Here is a 21,187-nt window from a genome sequence, read left to right on the forward strand (position 1 = left end):
TGGAATGTAACATTCGTTGTTGTCAACAAGCCTTTGGGAAAATGTAACCAGTTTGGCCGCTGTTTTACGGGAACGATGATTACATCTTGATACTGATGTGTACGTCCTGGTTTAAACTGCCCAAGAGATCTCACGCCATGTAGAATGAAATAAGCCACTTAACAACTGTAATAGTGTGCCTGGTAAGAAAATCAATATCTCTTGAAACGTGTCAATCAGAACTGAGGGTTTCTGCTGCTCGCTGTCTTACACAAGATGTGCACATTTGGCCCGTTTCAATATTTTACCTTTGACGACCACAGAGCCACTGTAGGACCCCAGGTAGATGCTGTCCGTGCTGGGCGTGTAGCACTCGTATTTGCCCTGGTCGTCGGTGCGTAGCCTCTGCATCACTAGTCGCACGTGGTCGCCCGAGTCCCGGTCCACCCTCACCTCCCCGTTCCTCACCCGCCCTAGGTAGGGGGCGTAAGGGAAGCCTTTGTCTTTGGTGGACACCACTCCCATTTGCTTGCCGTTCGAGTCGTCCTTGTACAGGAACCACTCAAAATCCTGCATGCGCGGGCCTTCGTAGCCGGAGACGGAGCAGGGCACGGACAGGGAAAAGCCGGCCACACGGTACAAAGGCCCCTCGGGAACCGTCACCACTCGGGGTGCCGCGTACTGGAGCACTATGAACAGAAACCAGAAGAGACAGAAAACATGAAGCTGCTGTTACGCATTCTTTGCATTTTTGTATGACATTGTTTCAACGATGATTCATTTCACATCGTTCAGAAAGACACATGTTTTGGCTCTCCGCCCTGGAGGGGATTTTAATCTTAATCTGCCAGCAGTGGCAGAAGCAGAGGAATAAACTCACCATCGCTGGATGCCTAGTGCTTTTTAGCGAGTACCTTTGACCTCACCTAAAACGGATTACTACCTGAACAAACCTGAAAGACTGGACGTGTGTGTACGAGGGTGTGTACGCATCTGGGCAAGGCTCTGCGTCACCACAGCACGCCCATGGATATGACACGGGGGATGAGCGGGGAGGCTTAAGCGGATCGAGACCTAATTAACATGGGACTCAAGAGCTGGGACTGATAGGGACGCCACATCTTGGGACAATACTGCACGCTGTCTGGATTACACAGGCCAGCCAAGATGGAGGGCAGGGGCAACTATTTAAAGATAAATCCCAAAGCCCAAAGAATAAATAAATAACAACTTGACTAATAATGTAACTTTACCATCTAAAAAATACATAAAAAAACCCAAATGCATTTAAAAGGCACTTTATAAATGAGCAGATTCTCACTTTTCCAGCAGCATTTTTTTTAAATAATTCAAAGAGTGCAGGAATATATTGGCCCTTGTTAAAAAGAAAAAAGAAAAAAGGCAATTCTGTGAAATGCGACACAGATGTGGCTCAGATTTTAACAAAGCATAATTCGGCCCATGATACAGTCATTCACCAAATTCTGTTTGCATAATCCGCACCAAATAAAACCCGAGTCCAAGGAAAACAAGCTAAGCATCCTTGTCGTTAAAATGGCTGCATCATATGACAAGTGCATCTGTGCACCACCATGCAAATGCGCGAGACCCAAATGAGGAAACGTGCACGCAAATGCTCAATAATCCATTACAAAGTAACATAGCTCACCATAGTGCAAACAGAGGAATAAAGTGCTTTTTATTCCAGGCATGCCGCTCTTCATGTTCCTCCACGGATTACTCCCGTCTCGCGTGTTCCTTCCCCAGTCGCTCGTCGCCTCTCATCCCGCCACGAACCTCCCGAACAGCCTGTTGACCAAACAAAAATGAATGACTGGAATATATTGGGCACCTTCTTATTCGCACCGTCGTTTTTTCTGGTATTAGAACAAAACCAATCACCTGAGTCAAACAGCGATAATAAACAATAAGCCTTTGTTCGAATAAAATTTAAAAAGTTATATTATATTCGGTTTTGATACGTGCAACGACTTCTCAAGTGGTTCGCATCTTCACCGTCGTAGCTGGGTTGACTAAGGGGAGGAGCCAAAACAAAGCTTCAAAGATCCATATTAAACATCCAAAACTGCAGGGGGAGCTCTAGGAATAAAATGAGATTCACCTGGCGCACCAGAAGTATTTTAATTCTATTTCCGCAACCATCTTTTGTTCACTCTCGATTTATATCTCCATCCATCCATTTGTCCCCACGGGAGTCGATTTATATCTTTTTTTTAATTATTATTGTGCGCTAGTACAGTACTGCATACACAATGGTTATGCAGTATTATTTCGAGACACTAATTGCAACTGCATGTCCGTGTGTTTGGCACGAGAGGGCAGCACAACACTTGACATTCAAACAACCTTTCGTTCCTACAGTAGTATCCAGGGCAACAATAGTATCATCCTTGTTATATCTTTAAATCGTAGCATCAAACATGCATCAAGTTTTTCCTTGTTAAGCATGTTTATAAATCCGCATTCAATACAAAAATAATAGTTCACAACTGTAGTTTGAGACGGTCAACATGCCTTTATTAAACAAGACATATATATTAAAAAAAAAAATAGTTCCCAGATATCTTAATTGTATTTATTTTTTATTACTTTTAAAAAATTTTTTAAATTTTATATATATATATTTTCACTTAACGTGAAAAGCTACTGACAAAATATCCATAGTTTAAAAAAAATCACAACCAATGTGAGTATGGATTATGTTTCCCAGACAAGAGACACTTATACGTAAATTGAATCTAAAAAGTAATTGCAACGTAACATTTTAACATTCTTAAGAGGAGACTGTCATTTTCAAACCACCATGCACAAGGAAGAGCAACCAATCAGAGGCTGAAGGCATGACCAATGAGGTGTCAAACCATTTACCATGCACTCACTCACGTGTACACACTGGTACACTGCTGCAGCCTTGCACTCTTTCATTATCTTGGGATTTGAGAGCTTTTCAAAACTGTTGGGATATCCAAGATTATATAGATAACATTTAGATGTTTGGGAACACTCACTTATGATTAAGTCATGCTACCAAAAGTATTGCTTTGTGGAAAAAAATGATCTGGATGAAGCTTGTTACTCAATGGAGAGGGTCTTTCAGCATCAATGTACGACCATTGTTTGTTGGTTGACTTATGATTGAAAAAACAAAAAATCTTTCCAGCAAAAAAACTCCCAATTGTACCAATTTGGGGGCATTTCTACTACAGCGAATCATCCTTTCCATTACGGCTTTTCAAACAGGACACTTAATGAGTAGAATTTCATGGGATCTCTCAAGGAGGATGTGCGCCACTCGAGAATAGCTCATTAGCGCCTTGTCTCGTTCCCTTTCCGTTACTTTCCCAACTTCTGATGCGCTCGCTCTTCCTTCAAGCCTTCAAACTTGAAACTACAGGGGAAAATAGATGACTTCACTCAGCAGAGTGTGAGCGAGGAAGTCATTAGGGTGTTCTCAGGTTGACAAGGCGGTTGGCAGAAAATGCAGACTCCAGCAGAGAGGACGGCACACATGAAGAGTCGAGTTACTTGTGTGGACGCAGAAGTAAACTGAGTTTCACCACGCCAACAGTCGCTACTTTCTGTCATTATTGAAACAAACATAATTACGCGGGGTAACGCATAGCAATTTTTAAAACCTGAACCACGAGGAGCATTTGTGTGTTTACTGCTTTAACATTGCAGTGTACTCAAGATGACCAAACACAATGACTGGGGACCCTGCTATGATAATCCCGAGTAATTGACACACCCAAAAAGTTTTCTAGATTCCATAAGATGGCAGCAAAGCAATTTTTTTCCTATTGGCTCAAGTTATATCTTGACCGACAAGATCATTCCCTTCAACTCAACACAGCTACTTGGCACAAAAATTCCACCAGATGGCATCAAACCATTATTTTTGTATTCGACATGGCTTTGGCTAGCGCAATAAACACCAAATTGCAAAATCAGCAAACATGTAAAATAATGAGTTCTGGACTTCAAATATGTGGATGTTCCATTTTAAGTAGACTTTTTCTAGCATTTAGTCCGATGCCAAACATACAGGTCGATCGGAGTTCATTGATAAAAACTGAACCCAATGGACCTGACCTGAATCTCTTGGTGTATACGTACGCTACTCCCACTCGGTCTCTTTTAAGGCCACTATAGACTAAACTGTGACCTGCCTCTAATTACTTTGTTACAGTCTCTACAGTCGGACAGAAATAACACCCCCTTGACCTTCCCCGTGCCATCCACGGACCTTGCGCCGTGTGTGGCATCATATGTGTCGTAAAAGGTTGCATGGTTTGTTTCTTTATCTACATCCATGAACAAGGATACCAATTTGTCCCGGGTTTATTTTGCTCCTGTATAGAAACACATCCTGAAGCTGTCATCCTCTCAATGCACAGTGACAATATATATAACATCACATGTTCACTTGGGCTGCTAGACAAAATAAAGAAAGTGGGTGCAAGGGGAGCGAGGACACGGCTAATTTACTGCCGGAACTATATTAGCCAGGGTTTTGGGTTCCTCTTTTTTATTAAAAGAATGTGACGATAAATGTTTAGCTAAGCTTCGGAGCGTGTCGTTAAGACCGGGATGTAGAATGTGAGGCTCCGTGACGGTAAAAGTGAATGACCTGTAGCACTGAATTCACCTTTCTATACCCAAATGTGTCAGACATAACATTCAATCATTCAAGACGATTTTTCCCGCTCAAGAATATAAGCATGGACGGCAGTACGTCGGCCTAAAATTTTCATAGCGGAATAAAATATAAGTCACTCAGCAGATTTTTTTTGTCTTCCTGCTGTTCGGCTCCTGCTAGTTGTGCTGTCAGTTTTATTTTATTTTATAACTTGTGGTATAACGTACAAGAAGAAGTCTTGGATGTTTTTCTTGTACTTTATTTTATAGATGTCCAAACAAAACAAACAAAAAGACATTTTGGGGGGGGTTTAGTTTCCCTTTACGTGTGAAATAATCCCTAATTTTGAACCTTCTGTCTTTCTTCTTGTCGCATTTATTGCCTTGTCAGTCTGCAGTAATTGTCCATGTGGAAAAATAATCCCAGCAAAATAATGTTAAAATATTACGTGCAGTATGAGTACAAAAAAAAAAATCTGTGATGCAGTGAGGCTGCAAAAAGTCAACCGCAATATTGCGAAGGACCACCGCACAACGCTGCAAAAGTGTTTGATGAAATTTAACAACTACCATCTGGATTTTCTTTTTTGGTAAAGTGGCTTTGCTTACTGTATCCATGTTGTGGCATTTTTCATGCTTGTCCGCAGTGAAACCAAAGGCAGGGTTCATACATTAGTCATGAATTTTTCATCCAAAACATTTGCGTCTTCACAAGCACGTGTGCATAAAACCCAATCCATTGGAGTGGCTTAAATGGGGGACGAGGAAGCGGGGGAGATTTGAATCCAGGGGTGTCAAAATGATGGGAGGGGGGGAGGAAGGAAGGAAATGGAGTGGGGTCGCAACAAGAGAAGGAAAGATAAAACTGATGTGTTGCATGGGCGCTGGAGGGATGTCACGGCTGAAGGGAAGGAGTGGGGAAGGAAGGAGGAAGAAGAGGAGAGGGACGGGGATGCCGAGGGGCGACGGCGGGGGGCTCATTAACCAGTGCGAGATTGGAGCCTCCGTCGCTCGCTCGCGTTCGACCGCACTGACGCTTTGATGAGGTCTGCATCCTCCAGCCTCAATCAGTCCCACATGAGTCTTACCGAGATGCCAGAGAGGCAGAGGGGCACAGTGTGTGTGTGTGTGTGTGTGTGTGTGTGTGTGGTGGGGGGGGGGGATGACAGGAAGAGTCAACAGAACCAGAAAGCTTTCAAATGGCCCAGCGGAAAGAAAAGAGCCATAAGGGGAAGGAAATGTTGGGATTTTTATATATATATGAAAAAAATCAAAGCCACGGTGAGAAATGCTTTGAAATTCTTGCTTGTGAAAAAATAAACTACTGTCTGGAGTGGGGAATTGTTTTTACCATCCAAAAGTATTTCAGCGGACGCATGAGTCATTGTGAGAGTAGGGATGATAAAAGATGAAGAAAAAAAAGACAAAATGCTGTGACTGCATAGTTTTGCATAGCTGTGGAATGGAAGCCTCTTGACCAGTTCAAGTCTGCGAATATTGTCAAGCGTTTTGAGTGCTTTGCACAGTCAAGCGGTTCTGCTTTCCAACCTCACGTTGGCCTCTGCTGCAGCCTTTCTTTGTGGACTTTGCAAGTTTGGTCCATGAAGACTAAAATTGTCCATAGGTGCGAATATGAGTGTGAATGATAGCCAATCGTGAAATTGCACAGCATAAAAGCAGCATATTTCCCAATAATATTTTTCTGGAAAATGTATGTATTTTTACAGAGAGAAAAAGTGTTGTTTTTTTTCAGTGTCAGATGCGTATGCTGCATGAGCACACAAATTGGCTAGCTCGATGAAGTGCTGCCTCCATGAGGGAAAACACAGTCCAAGCTTCAACTATACAGACAGTTGAAGCTTGCATTCACACTCACTCAACAGGGCGAGGTGAACAAGTAGCTCCTTTGGATGAGAACAGGTCCGCCATATTGAGCTAACCTATTCCCATAATGAAGTTTCCAGTGTGTCACAGTTGTTTAGTGGTAAACCGAATCAGAAAATGCTCCTAAATACAATGTACACTATGTCCAGCTCGTGTAGGGTCAAAGAGGACAATAGCGCACGCTTAAAAAAAGACAACCCGCAACTGTCTGAGGTTATCTGTACGTTAACTGGAGCCTGAATGTAACTGAAGCCATTTCCAGTCCCAATCCCCTTCACCACTTGGCAAACGTATAGAAATGAGGTTACTTTATTGGTTTCCTTAATTGGTGCCAGTTTCCATTTTCATTTCCAGAAACTCGCAGCGGCCCAGCATTGGGTTTCTTTTCCGCACACTCACACACACACACTAGGGGGGAGGACAGATATCAGTAGCAGACACACACACACACACACATCACCGTGCTGCATATGTAAACATATTCCCAGACTGTTTGTGCTTTGTTCGGTTAACGTGCGTGCACTGACTCATCAGCCATTGTGGGCAGGGGGAAGACTTTTGCAGTAAGTGCATCAGTGGAAAAGAAGAAGGCGATCGCCATATTTCTCCAGTTGTGGAGTAAATCACACAAGGAATACACAAAACTCACCACAAAGTGAGCACAAAAGCCACCGTGACGGAGGAGCAGAAAAGGGAATTGAGGAGTGCGCTGGGTAAAAAAGGGGATGCGGGAAAAGTCAACAATGCAAAGACACGTTTGGATATATGAAGCTGGTAAATATGAAGGTAAAAAAATGATAAAGACACGTGTGTCGGGGAAACACCCTTGGAGGAAAAACATCTCAAAACTCTCAATATGGTGGAAAAGTAACATTTACGATAAAAACTTTTGGGAAACGCATCACACTGAAAATAATGCTAAAAAATAAATACAAGTGTATGGTTGCAATGTTATAGGAAAAGGAGATGCACAAATATAATAAAAATATATCATATTTAATGATGTTAAAAGGATCTTAAAAACACTTTATAGAGGAAAAAAGACAAACTTGTTCTAGCAAAAAAATTAAAAACTCAATTTAAAACATCTTTTTAAAGATCTAATCCAAATGTATTTTTTAAAAGAAAATGCTTTCAATTAAAAATATCTTTGAAGTTATTCCCCCTAAAGATCATTTTCATTTATCCACTCAAAAAAGTATTTAATTAAAAAAAGTTATTCACCCTAAATAATACATTTCATTCATTCCCCCAAAATATTTTCAATTTTTTTTTTACTAAGGTGCATTTCATTTTGTATATATAAACTTTTTTTCTCCATTTACATTCAAGCCAGTCCTGTTCCTGGAATGAGTCGCTGTTCACATGTCACCACACTAATAAAAGGCGTAAAAGATTCTTATGTTAGATGTCGTCAGGAATCTCTCTCGCGCACGCGGAGACACATCCACTGGGAGGGGCCCAATCACTGCGACGCATTACCCCTCTGAACACACACGCGACCCATTATTCACCAACTGTTCCTCACAAATGCGATAATGATAGGCTTTGGCCCTTGACAAAACAGCACCAACACACACAGCATGTAGCTTCTGTTTACTCTCATCCCATCCCTTATTATTATATATAGATTATAATTATACGTACATTTATCATTTCCCCCAACACTCCGCTGTCTGCCAAGACCAGTAAGCTCTTTGCTATACAAACGTCTACATCTCATGCGCGGTCTTTTCTGTCTTTATTTTTTTTAGTCTTGCTTTGTGACTGTAGTGCCATTTTTTTCAGGCACAGTTATCGGACGAGAGACTAATATATATTTGTTTTTTTTGGGGGGAAGTGGCAGGATTTTTGGTGATCGTTTTCAATAATGTGATAATGTTAAAATTTTCTTGGCAGAGGTCGGGGGTGCTAGTTAGTCGTTTTCACCCATCCATGGTGAACATTTCAATCATGAGAGGGCTCACCAAAAAGTATCAAGCACACTTGACTCAAATTGATGAGGACGTTGGCTATTTTGGCTAAAAGCTGCCATTTTGGGAAAATTCCAGGGCGTGTATTATTACGAACTCCTATGACAGGAATTTACCCTTAATGGGCCCCAATCGGAAGCAGGTATCCTAGACAGATGGGGCCACGCTAAATTATCCAGCTTTTTGGCCTATGCCATTTAATGTGTGTGGGTGTTAAAGGTGGATGATCATTTAGAGGATTCGCAATGAGGAGAAGGCACCGCGAGGGCCCGGCTTGAATTATTACTACTTTTGTCAGTTTCAAGTTATTCAATGATCCATTGTGGGTTTTGCTCTCTTTAAAGAAAGGGCGCACCGATAATTTTGTCCATGTGTGCGATTAGTCAATTTCAAATGACGGGAATTATACTTTTGAGACTGTTGATCAATGATGCCGAATTTCAAGAAGTGGGAAGGTGCACAGGCAGTTTGTGAGTTGGCAGGCCGAAGCCCCATTGTGCAGGGAAGACCACAGGGCCTCCCTTCTCTGCGCTCCCCTCACCCCATCCAGCCCACCACAACAAAGGGCAATTAAATGCCGCCGCGCTGCCAGCTGAGGGGCCGACCGCCAGCCACACTTCCACAAACAGGCCCGAACCAAAGGAGAGAAGCAATAAAAGCCAACCTATCCAAAAGTAAACCCCCTTTGAGCCCTTTCCTACCCCCGCTGATTCGAACCAGAAGGTGACTGGCTGTCTTTTTAACCGTATCGTTTACTATCGCCACTCAGGCTGCATTATTACCACGTGTGCACGTTTTACACGAAGATGTTAACCCACACGGTGAAGCATTACACAAACGCAGGTCCATATAGTTGGCGGGGGTGAAATGTCAACACGATCAAGAGATTTGGCGCTTGACTCGAGTGACAGGAGAGCCATTCAGCTCCTTAGTAGCGCCACTGAATGAAAACAGACCAGATTGGCGAAAATGTCTGCCAATCACACCGAACTGCTTTCGGACCATCAGCGTTACCTACATAACTGCTTTTAAATATACAAATTGAAGCAATATACTAAATGCAGCCTCCCGAGTGGACAGTTTGATGGAGTGGAAAATACAAGTTGTCAATTTACACTGAAAACAATATTTTGTCAGGTGGTAGCGCAAAAGAAACTCAACTGGATGCAGATGTATTTGGAAGTAAATGCTACTTAAGAAATGTATGTGCCTCAATTTTTTTCAGTCTAAAAAGGGAAATATCAAATTAGCTTCATTTTATTTAATTACTTTATATATTTAATTTTGTTGTGATAGTAGGAAGAGGTAAAAATCTTGTCTTTTCTTGGTTGGACTGCTATTAAAGTCTTTTCATCTTACATAAATTAATATATGAAAAGTACTATACTGTGCCTTTGAAATATTTTTAAAAATTACAATGTTAAGTTTTGAAAATGATTAGCATTATTTTGTTGCAGTAACCTAACACGAAACCTAACATAATTCTACTGCACTGCAAACTGCATCCACCATACAATAACACATTTGCAGAAAATTCCAACACGTGTATTTTTTTTTTTTTTTTTTTTTTTTAAATACATGACACTGCAGTGGCTGCAGTTGAACTATCTCCAAGCGGAGCAAACATTGGAATGACACTTTTGGATGGGCGATATTTAGGTTTAGCCATCTTTCTGCCCTGTGACCCCAGCAGAGGGCAGGATTGCTGGGAATTGCTGTAAAGACGTCGAAAGCCATGTCGACAGCGCCATTGACCTAAGCCCAACCCACCCTGGCCCGGGCCGGCTCGGCCGGGATTCAGCGTGGGCCGCATCGCGGTGTCTCTGGTCAGGCAGCCTGGAGCCCTTGGGCGCTGGCAAGGGGTGCGGGCGTCCGGGAGGGGCCCCCTCAAAAGCCATCTACGAGGGGCCACACCCACGCGGGGCCATTACGGTGGATGCTGTTCTGGGCTTCACCCTAGGCCGCCCGACTGCCATTTTTAGCGCAGCACCAGAGTAGACCACATGCTGTGGCTTCGGGCTAGCGGGGGGAAGGACGCTTTCTTTATTTTCACTCAAAGCACCAAAGAGCTTTGGGGAGAATTTCGACATTTGCACTCCGGTTGACTCAGCCGGCGCGGACAAATTGTTCCTACACGCCATCATTTCGAACGGGAAAAAAATCTAGATAGAGCGTTCTCAATCTCATATCTTGCGCTGCTGTCTGCCATCGTTTTGAAATAAAGTTATTTGAAGATGCAACTGTTTACGTTTGCTCGTTTCTCAACATTTGGGAAAAATGAGAATTATTCATTTTGGGGATCTTGTCACGTATGCCATGTTGGGCCCTGCACAGTCTCATTTTAGGAGGCAGCATGTGGGCAGGAGCGCTGGGTGGTCTGACAAAATGAAGTCGAGCTTCCTCTTGCACACACATATGGCACAGCTTGGCCTTTTTTGTGTTTGTTTTGATTTTTGGGGTTTCAGGTTATAAGTAATAAAAGTCCCCATGAGCTATATGCTTATTTTACCTTGCTTATAAGACCTTTTCTATTTCACGACTGTGCTTCTATTCCACCCGCCTTGTCTTTTTTTTTCTCCTTCCCAATCTGAGCTTCTTGAACTTGACAGCCTCTCAATTTTTGTTCATCTTGATCCCCTTTTCTCATCTTGACCAGGAAGTGCCCACACATCAGTCCCCTCTCCTCAAAAGGAAATACAAATCAAGCACACTTCACTTGGATTGCACCCAATCACTCAATAAAAGACAGGGGACATCCGATACTCTCGGTCACCCGACTCCTGCAGACGAGGAGATTTGACGCGCTTGAAGATCCCCCCCTCGCGCCGCCAGCTCAATATGTCTCTGATAAATAAACGACAGATCCCCGATCTCCCCAAACCACACGATTGCGGGTGCGAGGAGGCATCGAGTGTGAAGCTCCGAAAGATCTTCGATTAACGGAAAAGGCGCTTGAGGCACGGGCACTTTTTTGTCTTGAGAGCCATGGACCACAAAGTTGAAGAGGTTTGAAATATTGGCAGTGCAGACAGGAGGAGTTAAAGGAGACATTTTCTGATATTTTTCACAATTTCAAACTATTTGCTTGAATCTTAAAAGGACTCTGACTATCAAAAACCATAAAAAAAAAAAAAAACTGAGTCAATATCATCATACGGTGCTTCTGAGTTTACGTTTTGCATTGGAAAGAAAGAAGGACAGAAAGAAAGAAAGAAAGAAAGAAAGAAAGAAAGAAAGAAAGAAAGAAAGAAAGAAAGAAAGAAAGAAAGAAAGAAAGAAAGAAAGAAAGAAAGAAAGAAAGAAAGAAAGAAAGAAAGAAAGAAAGAAAGAAAGAAAAATGAGGCCTTTCCACCATGTGGGATATTTTGGTACATCCAAAAATTAAAAAAAAAAAAAAAAAAAACGGAAATCAATTTGACTTAAGTTGGGTGTAGGCAGGTTTGGGGGGTAAAGATGACTGGCGGTGGCACACGCTCCACACATGGAACAGATCATGGCACGTATAGCGTTAAGATTTACCCATATGAAATAAAGCAGCCCAAAAAAGAAAGCCTCCCCAACTTCTGGCTGAGCTCCACCGCGGAGTAATGAGCTCCCACCCAAACCTCAGCAGCAGCTGCTGTCAGGGTCTGGGGGCACTGACTAAATATATAAGAAGCTGTTAGGCAAGAGCGGAAGGTGCAGCACACACACACGGTAAAAGATGCCATTTTTACGCCTTGGTACGCCTTGTGTTTGGCAATCACACCAAACGAGTGCCCGCCAAAGTCAAAAGGTAAGCAGAGCTGCAATTGTGTAAAAAAACACAAATAACATGACTCATTTGCTGATGTTGGAAATTTCTACATCATTTAGCCATTTGATTTTGGTTTCGTCATTATTGTGTGTGGTAACGCTGTAAAAAACAATTTCTCTCTTCTATTGTATTCATAGCAATGCAGTACAAAAATGAATGTAAAATGCCGCGCACTTTGATGGAAATGCAATTCTAACATGCCACATATCAAGACAAGGAAACATACGCGTGTCTCTCCCTCGCTTAACTCACAGATAAATTATTGTCGCCCACAAGACCCCGCCGCACTCAGCTTCACGGGCTACACTGACTACTCATGTGGTGCTTTTCTTGTGTGTCTGTGCAGCCCACCAAGTTTACTGTCTAAAGGAACAATCATTTGGATATTTATGGCTCTCCAAGCCACGAGAGAGACTTTTCAAACGTATGTGCAGTGTTATCATATTGTGTAAAACAGTATCAAGTCTGGGATGGGGGACGGTAAGGCAAACGGCGTGAGGTTCCACACGCTGGTCGAGTTAGCGCCTCACCGGGTCTGCAGTACGTTTAAGACGCTTTGATAAATTGACGCACTCAACCTGTATTTCTCAAGAAAATGCTTTTTCAGTTTATTATGTTATAGTTGGCCGCTGTGTACATTGGGAAGACGTATGGCAGCGAGCCGCTGCTGCTGTAAGGTTGGGGTTTTCCATTTTTAGATTTGTTTTCTTTTACTTAAACAAGGGCGTTACAGTTCGATTGTTTAGACAAATGCTGGGGTATAATATTTCTGCCGTGTAAAAATATTACACAAGGTAAATGTCTTGTGGATGGTATAAAACATAAGTCACTTTATTCATTTAAGTAGCCAGAAATGTAGTCCAAACATTCCCACCTAGGAACAGTCCAAATGAAGAGATGACCACCCTGAGCAATTGACACCTGCTGGGCGTCATTTAAGTGGCCGCGGGTTTTTGTGACAGACAGACAGACAGATTACAGGCCACGATGGCGACTTGTGTACCGTGAGAAGGCTGCAAACTGGACTCCATTCTAGAATCTTGTAGAAGTATGTCATGCATTAGACAGAAGATTTGCTTGTATCTTTTATGCAGACTGGACAACTTGAAGTAGTTTATAAAAATTGCTATGTGTCAACTATGGTAGCCCATGTATTGTCATAATTGGGAAATATAAATGGGGGTGGGTCTGATGTGGCCCCTTGGCCGTGCTAAACATGACTATCAACGCATATATTGCAGTTTTAAGAAATCCTTGCGCTGGTCCAAGGGCAAAAAAGTAAAAAAGCTAATACGTAAAGAAAATACTCATGTTCGTGTGGACATGGCTTGAGTCCAATGCCTGTCCTTAGTCTGGAGGAGTGAGATTTGATACCATTGGAAACACACAAAGGGGAATTCAGTCTGCTTCTTAATGCATGTCGTCTCCCCATTTGCATTGTGCCATTCGGAAAAATCTGCAGACGCTGAGCCGTTACGTGCTTGCCGCCATGTCTCCCCACTGACTATGTTCTGTCCACCGGTTACACTATTGGCGGTCAACATTACTCAAAACCGCCATTTTTGCCCCGAAGCGTGGAAGACTGACCAGGTGGGTTTTTTTATTCTTTCATCATAAAGCACATCGTCACTTCGCATTTTTGAAAGCCAAAAACGAGGGAAAGGTGACTCAGATTCGAAGCCACAATCTCTAGCATGGATGGAACTACAAATGGAACCCCCCTCCCTCTGTCTGTCCGTCTATATAGCCCCCATCACATGAAAATACACACACACATTTCTCTCACTCGCTCTCATTTTCCGTTGACAGGCGCTCTCAATCTTTGACCACACGGCCTGGAAAAATAGCACAGAGTCATGCTGCAAGGCAAGTCTATCCCTGACCCTGATTCCCTCTCACCACATTTCCATCAAGCAGCAAAGTCAAACACTTCTAATCATTTTGGTTCCGCCCCCTCGCCTGCCGTTGAAGTATTATGAACATTGTTAATTTTCTGAGGTCTGACAAAGCATTGGAGATATTCCATGGATGAGTCACTACGCACTTTGGTGGCACGTGATAACAAAGCATACGAGACAAATGAGGAGAGCGGACGCCAATTAAGCTCTCAGAGAAGCGGGTTAGAAACAAAGATGCGATGTCGCTAAACCAATGTGCCAAACCTCTGTGTAACTATTTCTGAAAAGAAGGCCGCTCGATGACCTTGCTCAGGAAGTTGATACGCCTACAGTCCCAGATCATAAAATAATGCAAACAAAGTGGGACAACTTACATAAAGTAATTGTCAGGGAGAAGATAAAGCAAATCATATTTTTAGATTGGGTGTGAGTAATTGTTTGCATCTCGCTTCTTCTCAACTAAGATGAGCCCCAATTTAGCCATGACCTTAACAAGTGCTATAGAAAATGGAGGGATGGATGTCAAAAAAAAAAAAAACTAAAGAGGCCAGTTTCTAAGAGGGAAACAGTGACAATTTGGATGAATTTCAGAGTATGCGGAAAGGCAAAAAATGCTGTGATATTTTTTTTTTAGATCGGCATCATCATGTAAATCAAAATAATCTCTTATTTAACATTTAGCCTCATTTAGCCTATTAGCGTTGATGTTTGCACTGGACACCATACAAGCGAGGACCACGCGACTGACGGGAAAGTTAGTTGTCAACACAAAATCACGTCTCTCTTGGTAAATAAAAAAAAGAATAAAAATAAAACTGCAACTTGGAAGTGGAGTAAGGGAAAGCCTTTTGAAAGGACTGTTAAGAGCTTTACGCATTTCTCTAATTACACCTTTGGCTTGCCCTCGGTTTGATGGGCAGCTATAAACGAGGAACATGCCAAAGATTCGGAGCATGGTAACTCTTGTAAAGCCGGGGCAAAGCGTCCGCTCGCAGTTTTAGCCTCACCTGCCCTGTCATTTTTACTTGTATGTAAAACGGTAAACATTAACGAGGCGTTAAGGAAAGGAGAGGCTTTGTTAATAGCTAGAACCTGTAATGGGCCTCATGCCAAATGAGAGGGGACGGAAATCCCGCAAGACTGCTTCGGAAGATTTGATAAGCTTTTATAACACATCGAAGGCGTAGACTAGGGGCCACCTGCTAAATATTGTTAACTGGGCTGGCACATTTTGAAATATTACAATTAGAATATACGGTGGAACGGAAAATTTGATGTTTGACAAACACAAGGTGAAGTGTCCCCTATCCTGACCTCCCTTCAGTTTTTCTAGATTTGGGCCACAGTGGAAAAGGTTTGGACACCCCTGGTGTAGACGGATGGATGGATGGACAGACAGCACTTGCCTTTGTTCTTTCACTCGCAGCCCTTCTTGGAATGGGAAAATAAAAGCGACGGAGGTTAGCCGGAGAGCAGACTCCCAAATATAGCCGCTGTGTTCTTGTGAGGGCCAGACTCTCCCCGACGACAAGCCCAGCTCCGACCGTGCCCTGTAATTGAGGAGAAAATAAGGACAGAAATTATATGTTTATTTTTGACAACAATTTTAATCTTCTGTGCTCGCCTTCACGAAAAAATGAGACGCCCACAAGAAGGAGATGAGAATATGTCTTTCTGACTCAAAGTGGAGAGGTTTTTTTCTTTATGGGAGAGTTTTTTTTTTTTTGGACCAACAAATGAAATAAGACAAACAAACATAGCTTCTCAGCTGGGAAAACAACAACTCACTTGTATACATGTCCTTGTTTCATAGACTTTGAATGAACAACATGAACTTTAACGTAAGATAGAAACACACACGAAAATCTGAACCAAAAGCCCCACAAAAAAATGTCCCCCACCAAATCTCTAAAGGTAAAATGATTAGTTGTATACTTGAACAACTGTGCGTGTCCCCACACACAATTCTGACTTCAAATTCAATTCTTAGTCAACAAATATACTATAAGAAAGAGTTGTGTATCTTTGCAATAATATGACACATGAGAATGATTTTCAGTCAAAATGTCCCATTTGTGGAAACCATGACAGCGAAATGACCTCATACTGACCAGGACTCATTCAACTCACTCAAAACTAACTTTACCTTTTTATTTCCTAGTCCATGATGTTTCGAATGGACAAGTCATTTTGTCCTATAATTGTTCAAAATTGATAGTCGATATATTAAAAATCAACCAAATTTTTGTGGTGCGACACCAATCGTCAAAACGCATTAAAGTAGCATTAAAGTAGCGTACAGTCTGCCTGGGGACATGAGCAATCTATTCTTGATGAACAATGCCAGAAAGAAATTTCCATGAGTTGCACAAGCAGTTTTACAACCGTTCATTCGTCATTTGTTCCCTCTTTTCATCAGTCACCCCCCAACTTTCTTTTTATAAATGTGATGTTTTATGTGATGTGATAATCTCCTCCTTATTTCAACGACTTGATCTTGTTTTTCCTCTCCTGTCTGTGCTGCTCACTCGACGTGAGCTGTCATGTCAAAACTTCCATTGCATTGGAAACTGATGCTTGAAACCAGAATAATAAAATCTAGATTACAAACCACAAAATAAAACTGTGGAGTGTTTTTTTTTAAGATCAACTATGGTGTATGAGCCATGAGGATCTTTTGTGATTTTTCCACCTTTAACTTATATTCTGCTCCCGTCTCCAAACATGAGACTCAATCGTTCATCTTGATGGAAAAACTGTGCTAGCTAATACTAGATAGACTATCAATCGAAATGAATGTCCACAAGGTGATTGATGAGAAACCCATTCATGCGTCTGTGTTTGGGAAGGCGGGATTGTGCGCTCTCGTCTACCAATCGGCATCTATTTCCCTTCATTGCCCCAACCCCGAGCTCTGCCTCTTCCAGGCGAGCCCCAAGCCTGTAATTAGGGGGGCCGGGCTCCCGGAGACTCAAAACACATCCACGCGTTGCTGCTCAACTTCTTCCAAACTGTCCCGGGACTCTGAGCTGTGCCTCTCCCGCTGCACCTCCAGCTTCCTTTAGGATTTTGTTTCTCAGGGATGGCCGCATCGATTCTGGAGGTAGGGAATCTCATTGTAAGTATGGAGCACTTTTTTGTCCCCTTTCAAAGTTGATATTTTAAAGGAAGCCAAGTGGTTGCACGTTCCTGTTATTTCTCTCAGCTACAGCAGAATGATATTTATTGCAATGAGGAGTAACTGCATGATACAAGACAGAATTCAAAACAATGAGAAAAAGTACTACTAAAAACAAAATATCCTTGGTTTAAGTGATTAGCCCAAATATTCCAGTATGATGAATGCAAAACTACACATTGTTACATTTAGCAGGAGGTTTTGAGACAATAAAAAACAGCAACCAAAAAAATCTAAAGGTGCAGTGCTTGACCTCCACAAGCATAAACACGTGCTGCCTGCCATAGCCTTGAGCACTTTGCAAGCACAGGAAAAGCCAGCAGTGGCGTCGGGACATGAGTTTTGTATTAGTGTTGACACTGACAGAAGCCCCACGAGTCAGACACACAGTCTCATGTTGTTCCTCCTCCCCAGGAAGACGGGCGCTATGGCTCCAGTCCTCTGGCTATGTTAACTGCTACCTGCAACAAGTTTGGCAACACCAGCCCAGTGAGGGACTCTGCGACACCCGGTAAGAACGGCGGCACTAGTCCACTAAAGAAGCCCTACAACATGACCTCCGACCTTCAGACGGCCAAGAACGGGCGCACCGCCGATGGCAGCGGCCTGGCGGACTCTTACAGCGGTTCCTTCACTACAGCCGGGGGCGGCGGACTGCTCACCCCGACCGGAAGCCCCCCTCCTACGACCGGAGGCTACGCCACAGAGTACAACCCTTTCTCTCACTCCTTCCAAACGTCCGTCTCCCAGGACCCGTCCCTGTTAGCGTCCAAAACCCACGCCACGGCAGACTGCCTCACCAGCGTCTACACGTCGTTGGACATGACGCACCCTTACGGCTCGTGGTACAAAGCCGGTATCCATCCCGGTATTACGGCCGCTCCGGCCAACGCCACGTCCTCTTGGTGGGACGTCCATCCCAACTCCAACTGGCTGTCTGCGACCCAGCCTCAGTCGGACGGAGGTCTCCAGGCCTCTCTGCAGCCTGTGGCGCCACAGGCTTCCCTGAGCCCCCAGCTGCCTAGTTACAGCACCGATTTCACCACCTTGAACCCGGCTCCCTACCCATCTGTGGGACTGGGTTCGTCCTCGCATCTCCTCCAGCCGTCCCAGCACATGCTGCCCCAGGACATGTACAAGCCCAAGCCGGTGCAAAGTGCTGGGCTAATGGAGAGTCCCATGGGCTTAAAGCCAGCGAGGGGATCAGGGGGCTATGGGGGAAGCTCGACACCCACAAGGTCCTCGTGCGACTGCCCCAACTGCCAGGAGCTGGAGCGACTGGGAGCCTCGGCCGCATCCCTAAGGAAGAAGCCGGTGCACAGCTGCCACATCCCCGGCTGCGGGAAAGTGTACGGCAAGGCGTCCCACCTCAAGGCCCACCTGCGTTGGCACACTGGCGAAAGGCCCTTTGTGTGCAACTGGCTGTTCTGCGGCAAGCGTTTCACCCGTTCGGACGAACTGGAGCGCCACGTGCGCACCCATACGCGGGAGAAGAAATTCACCTGCTTGCTGTGTAACAAGCGCTTCACACGTAGCGATCACCTCTCCAAGCACCAGAAGACCCACGCCGACTCGGCGTTGCAGGGGAAAACCGCGGGCGCCGAGGGGGACTTGGACCACCGGGTCGAGGAGACAGCGGAGATCAACGCCAGCAACGGCGAGCCAATCGCCAATGGAGACGAAAAGACGGGGGTGCCCGCCGGAGTGGAGAACAGCGGTGGACTTTTGGAGATCTGAAGCCTCAACTTAACCCAGATCTTTTTGTTTCTTTCTTTTTGTCCCAAATATGCCCAAGACATCAATGCAATAAATGACTGCGCAGTGGCGGGCCGTGCATCTGGTACTTGGGTTTTCCGTGGGAACTTACCCGACTTATCCCACCACTATTATGTAGCAGTTATAGAACTGATCAATACTATTGAGAAATGCAAGATCACGGGTCACCACTTTGCCCTATTGGCCTTGTGTTTGTCATTTGGAGCAGTTCTGAATCAACATTAATAACGTGTCAAAAACAATTATTTAAATAAAATACATCATACTCACCGGAGACGCTTATCATTAAATACAACAATGTGCTCAGATCGCCACAGACATCTTTTGCTTGTCAAAGTTAGTTGTGACAAGTCAGAGAATGGAAAAATGCTGATCCTCATTGTGGGCCAGTCTGATTTCGTTAAAGAAACACACTCATTGCCAACATAGTGAGTTAAGTTACATGGGCCAGCACTACTGATTCTGATGCCTTGGGTAGATTGGACTGACATGGTAACGATGGAAAATTCTGATTGGATAAAAAAAATCCTACATCCACATACATGTAATATAAGTTTGAAATGTAGGTCAGTGCTTTTGATAGCATTTTGGCCTTGACAATCATTTCATTTCCTCTTGCCTGGACCGTAAGCAAGCATCTCCATGTAAATACGAGCAAGTCTTGCAAGCAAATATTTTCAGCAACCAAAAAGGAAAACAACGAAGGCTCGCACGTACGTCCACGTTTCTAAACCCAGCATGCATTTTTTTTTTTTTTTTTGCCTTTCAAATGAGCGCAACCACTGGGGAAATTGAATCTGCACAGGCAGAGGGAAAAGTAGCTCCGAAGCCACAAGACGAGTCGTTTGAGAGCGAGACGTTTTGGTTAAGATGGCGGGCTGGCTTTTGACGGAGCCTTCCGCACATATCTGATTCGCAGCTGTACTTTGATACTTCAGTCGTCGCTCTTGAAACAATCAACACGCAGTGGGACTTGACGCTTCTCGTTGCAAAAAACCCCCCAAACTGTGTTGTCATGTCAAAAGTCTTTTATCGTGCTTCCTGGTGTGTGTATTTTAAATTCCTATTTTCATGAATAATCTAATTTATGTCTTAAATTATAAACATTGTCGGTTGTATTGCAGCTTGCAGGGAAATGTAACGGCAGCGAGGCTTGCAAGATGAATGGAAGCCAGACAAATATAAAATAAAATGCCTTAATTTAAGACTATTTATTAGCTATAACAAGGAAGTTTAAGATTTATTTAAAGATCTTGACAATGACTATTTCTCTGTATGTATTCTTTTGATTGTGAAGTCTTCCACACAAATGATGAATTAAGGGCTACATACTATATATTTTCAACAATATATAGATGTTCTTCAATGTGTTTATTATATTTTCCATGTTGATTTTCATTGAAACTGTAACCTGCCTAATGAAGCCATGCGCTTCTGTCAAAAAAAAAAAAAAATGCACAGTGAGCACTGTTTCAGTGTTTGCTTTTTGGCTGATGTGAAATAAGAAAATACTGTACATAGTGAAGGGCAAGTATGGTGTACATGTAAGAGTCCTGCTCTGTGACAATTGTGGTGCTTTAAAAAAAAAAGTAAAGATATTTCAAAACAATTTGCAGACTGCATCCTTACAAATGATTTCACTTCCTGTCTTGTTTCCACTTCAACAGCTTTCATTGTCATTTGTAAGACAAACAAAGCACACAGGTGAGCTATTCGTACCACACAAGGACCTGCACTGTAGTTAACAACAATTGCACCTCTCTTAAGATTAAGAGGCGTAATTATCAGTCAGTCATGAAAAAAAGAAAAACACAAGGTGGGGAGGATTAGGACTGAGGGTAAGTGCTTGCATTGTTCAGGCGCTTCAACAAAAGGGACAATTGCTGTAAAGCAGGATGACAGACGTGATGTGGAGATACAAGTGAAGTCAGGGTAATGTGTTGCAGGCTGTCGGAAAAAAAAAACAAAAAAAAAACCAAAACTATAATTTGATACCACGAAGCTACCGTCACCGCAGGTCCACTTTCCTGTCATGATAGTAAAA

General features: G+C 43.2%; 2 protein-coding genes across 5 annotated transcripts in view; one reads left to right on the forward strand and one right to left on the reverse strand.

The window, feature by feature from the left end:
- Nucleotides 1–21,187, reverse strand: part of igsf8 (immunoglobulin superfamily, member 8) — a 28,993-nt gene that overhangs the window by 5,496 nt on the left and 2,310 nt on the right. The window contains exons 2-4 of one of the 3 annotated variants that reach the window (XM_088390648.1): nt 15,596–15,739; nt 1,649–1,788; nt 288–668 (exon numbers count right to left, since the gene is read on the reverse strand). In XM_088390648.1, coding sequence (XP_088246774.1) covers nt 288–668; nt 1,649–1,703 — 436 coding nt within the window. In that variant the 5' untranslated portion in view covers nt 1,704–1,788; nt 15,596–15,739. Of the gene's footprint in view, nt 1–287; nt 669–859; nt 956–1,648; nt 1,789–1,881; nt 2,050–15,595; nt 15,740–21,187 lie in introns of those variants that run through there. The other 2 variants (XM_088390647.1, XM_088390649.1) reach the window with 2 other exon arrangements.
- sp7 (Sp7 transcription factor) lies at nt 17,160–20,741 on the forward strand. Of its 2 annotated transcripts, none has more exons than XM_088390654.1 (2): nt 17,160–17,307; nt 17,782–20,741. In XM_088390654.1, the coding sequence occupies exons 1-2, from the start codon at nt 17,272–17,274 to the stop codon at nt 19,102–19,104; spliced, it is 1,359 nt and encodes a 452-aa protein (XP_088246780.1). In that variant the 5' UTR covers nt 17,160–17,271; the 3' UTR covers nt 19,105–20,741. The 2 variants fall into 2 exon arrangements, with proteins under 2 accessions (XP_088246780.1, XP_088246781.1); XM_088390655.1 differs by having other exon boundaries at nt 17,177–17,292.

Source organism: Syngnathus floridae, chromosome 11 (assembly GCF_059516105.1).
Source record: "Syngnathus floridae isolate MCC-2025c chromosome 11, RoL_Sflo_1.0, whole genome shotgun sequence".
Taxonomy (NCBI): domain Eukaryota; kingdom Metazoa; phylum Chordata; class Actinopteri; order Syngnathiformes; family Syngnathidae; genus Syngnathus; species Syngnathus floridae.

Coding starts and splice junctions, on each gene's coding strand:
- sp7 (XM_088390654.1), top strand. CDS start 17,272: ATGGCCGCATCGATTCTGGAGGTAGGGAATCTCATT. Junction 17,308..17,781: donor TGGAGGTAGGGAATCTCATT/GTAAGTATGGAG, acceptor CCTCCTCCCCAG/GAAGACGGGCGCTATGGCTC.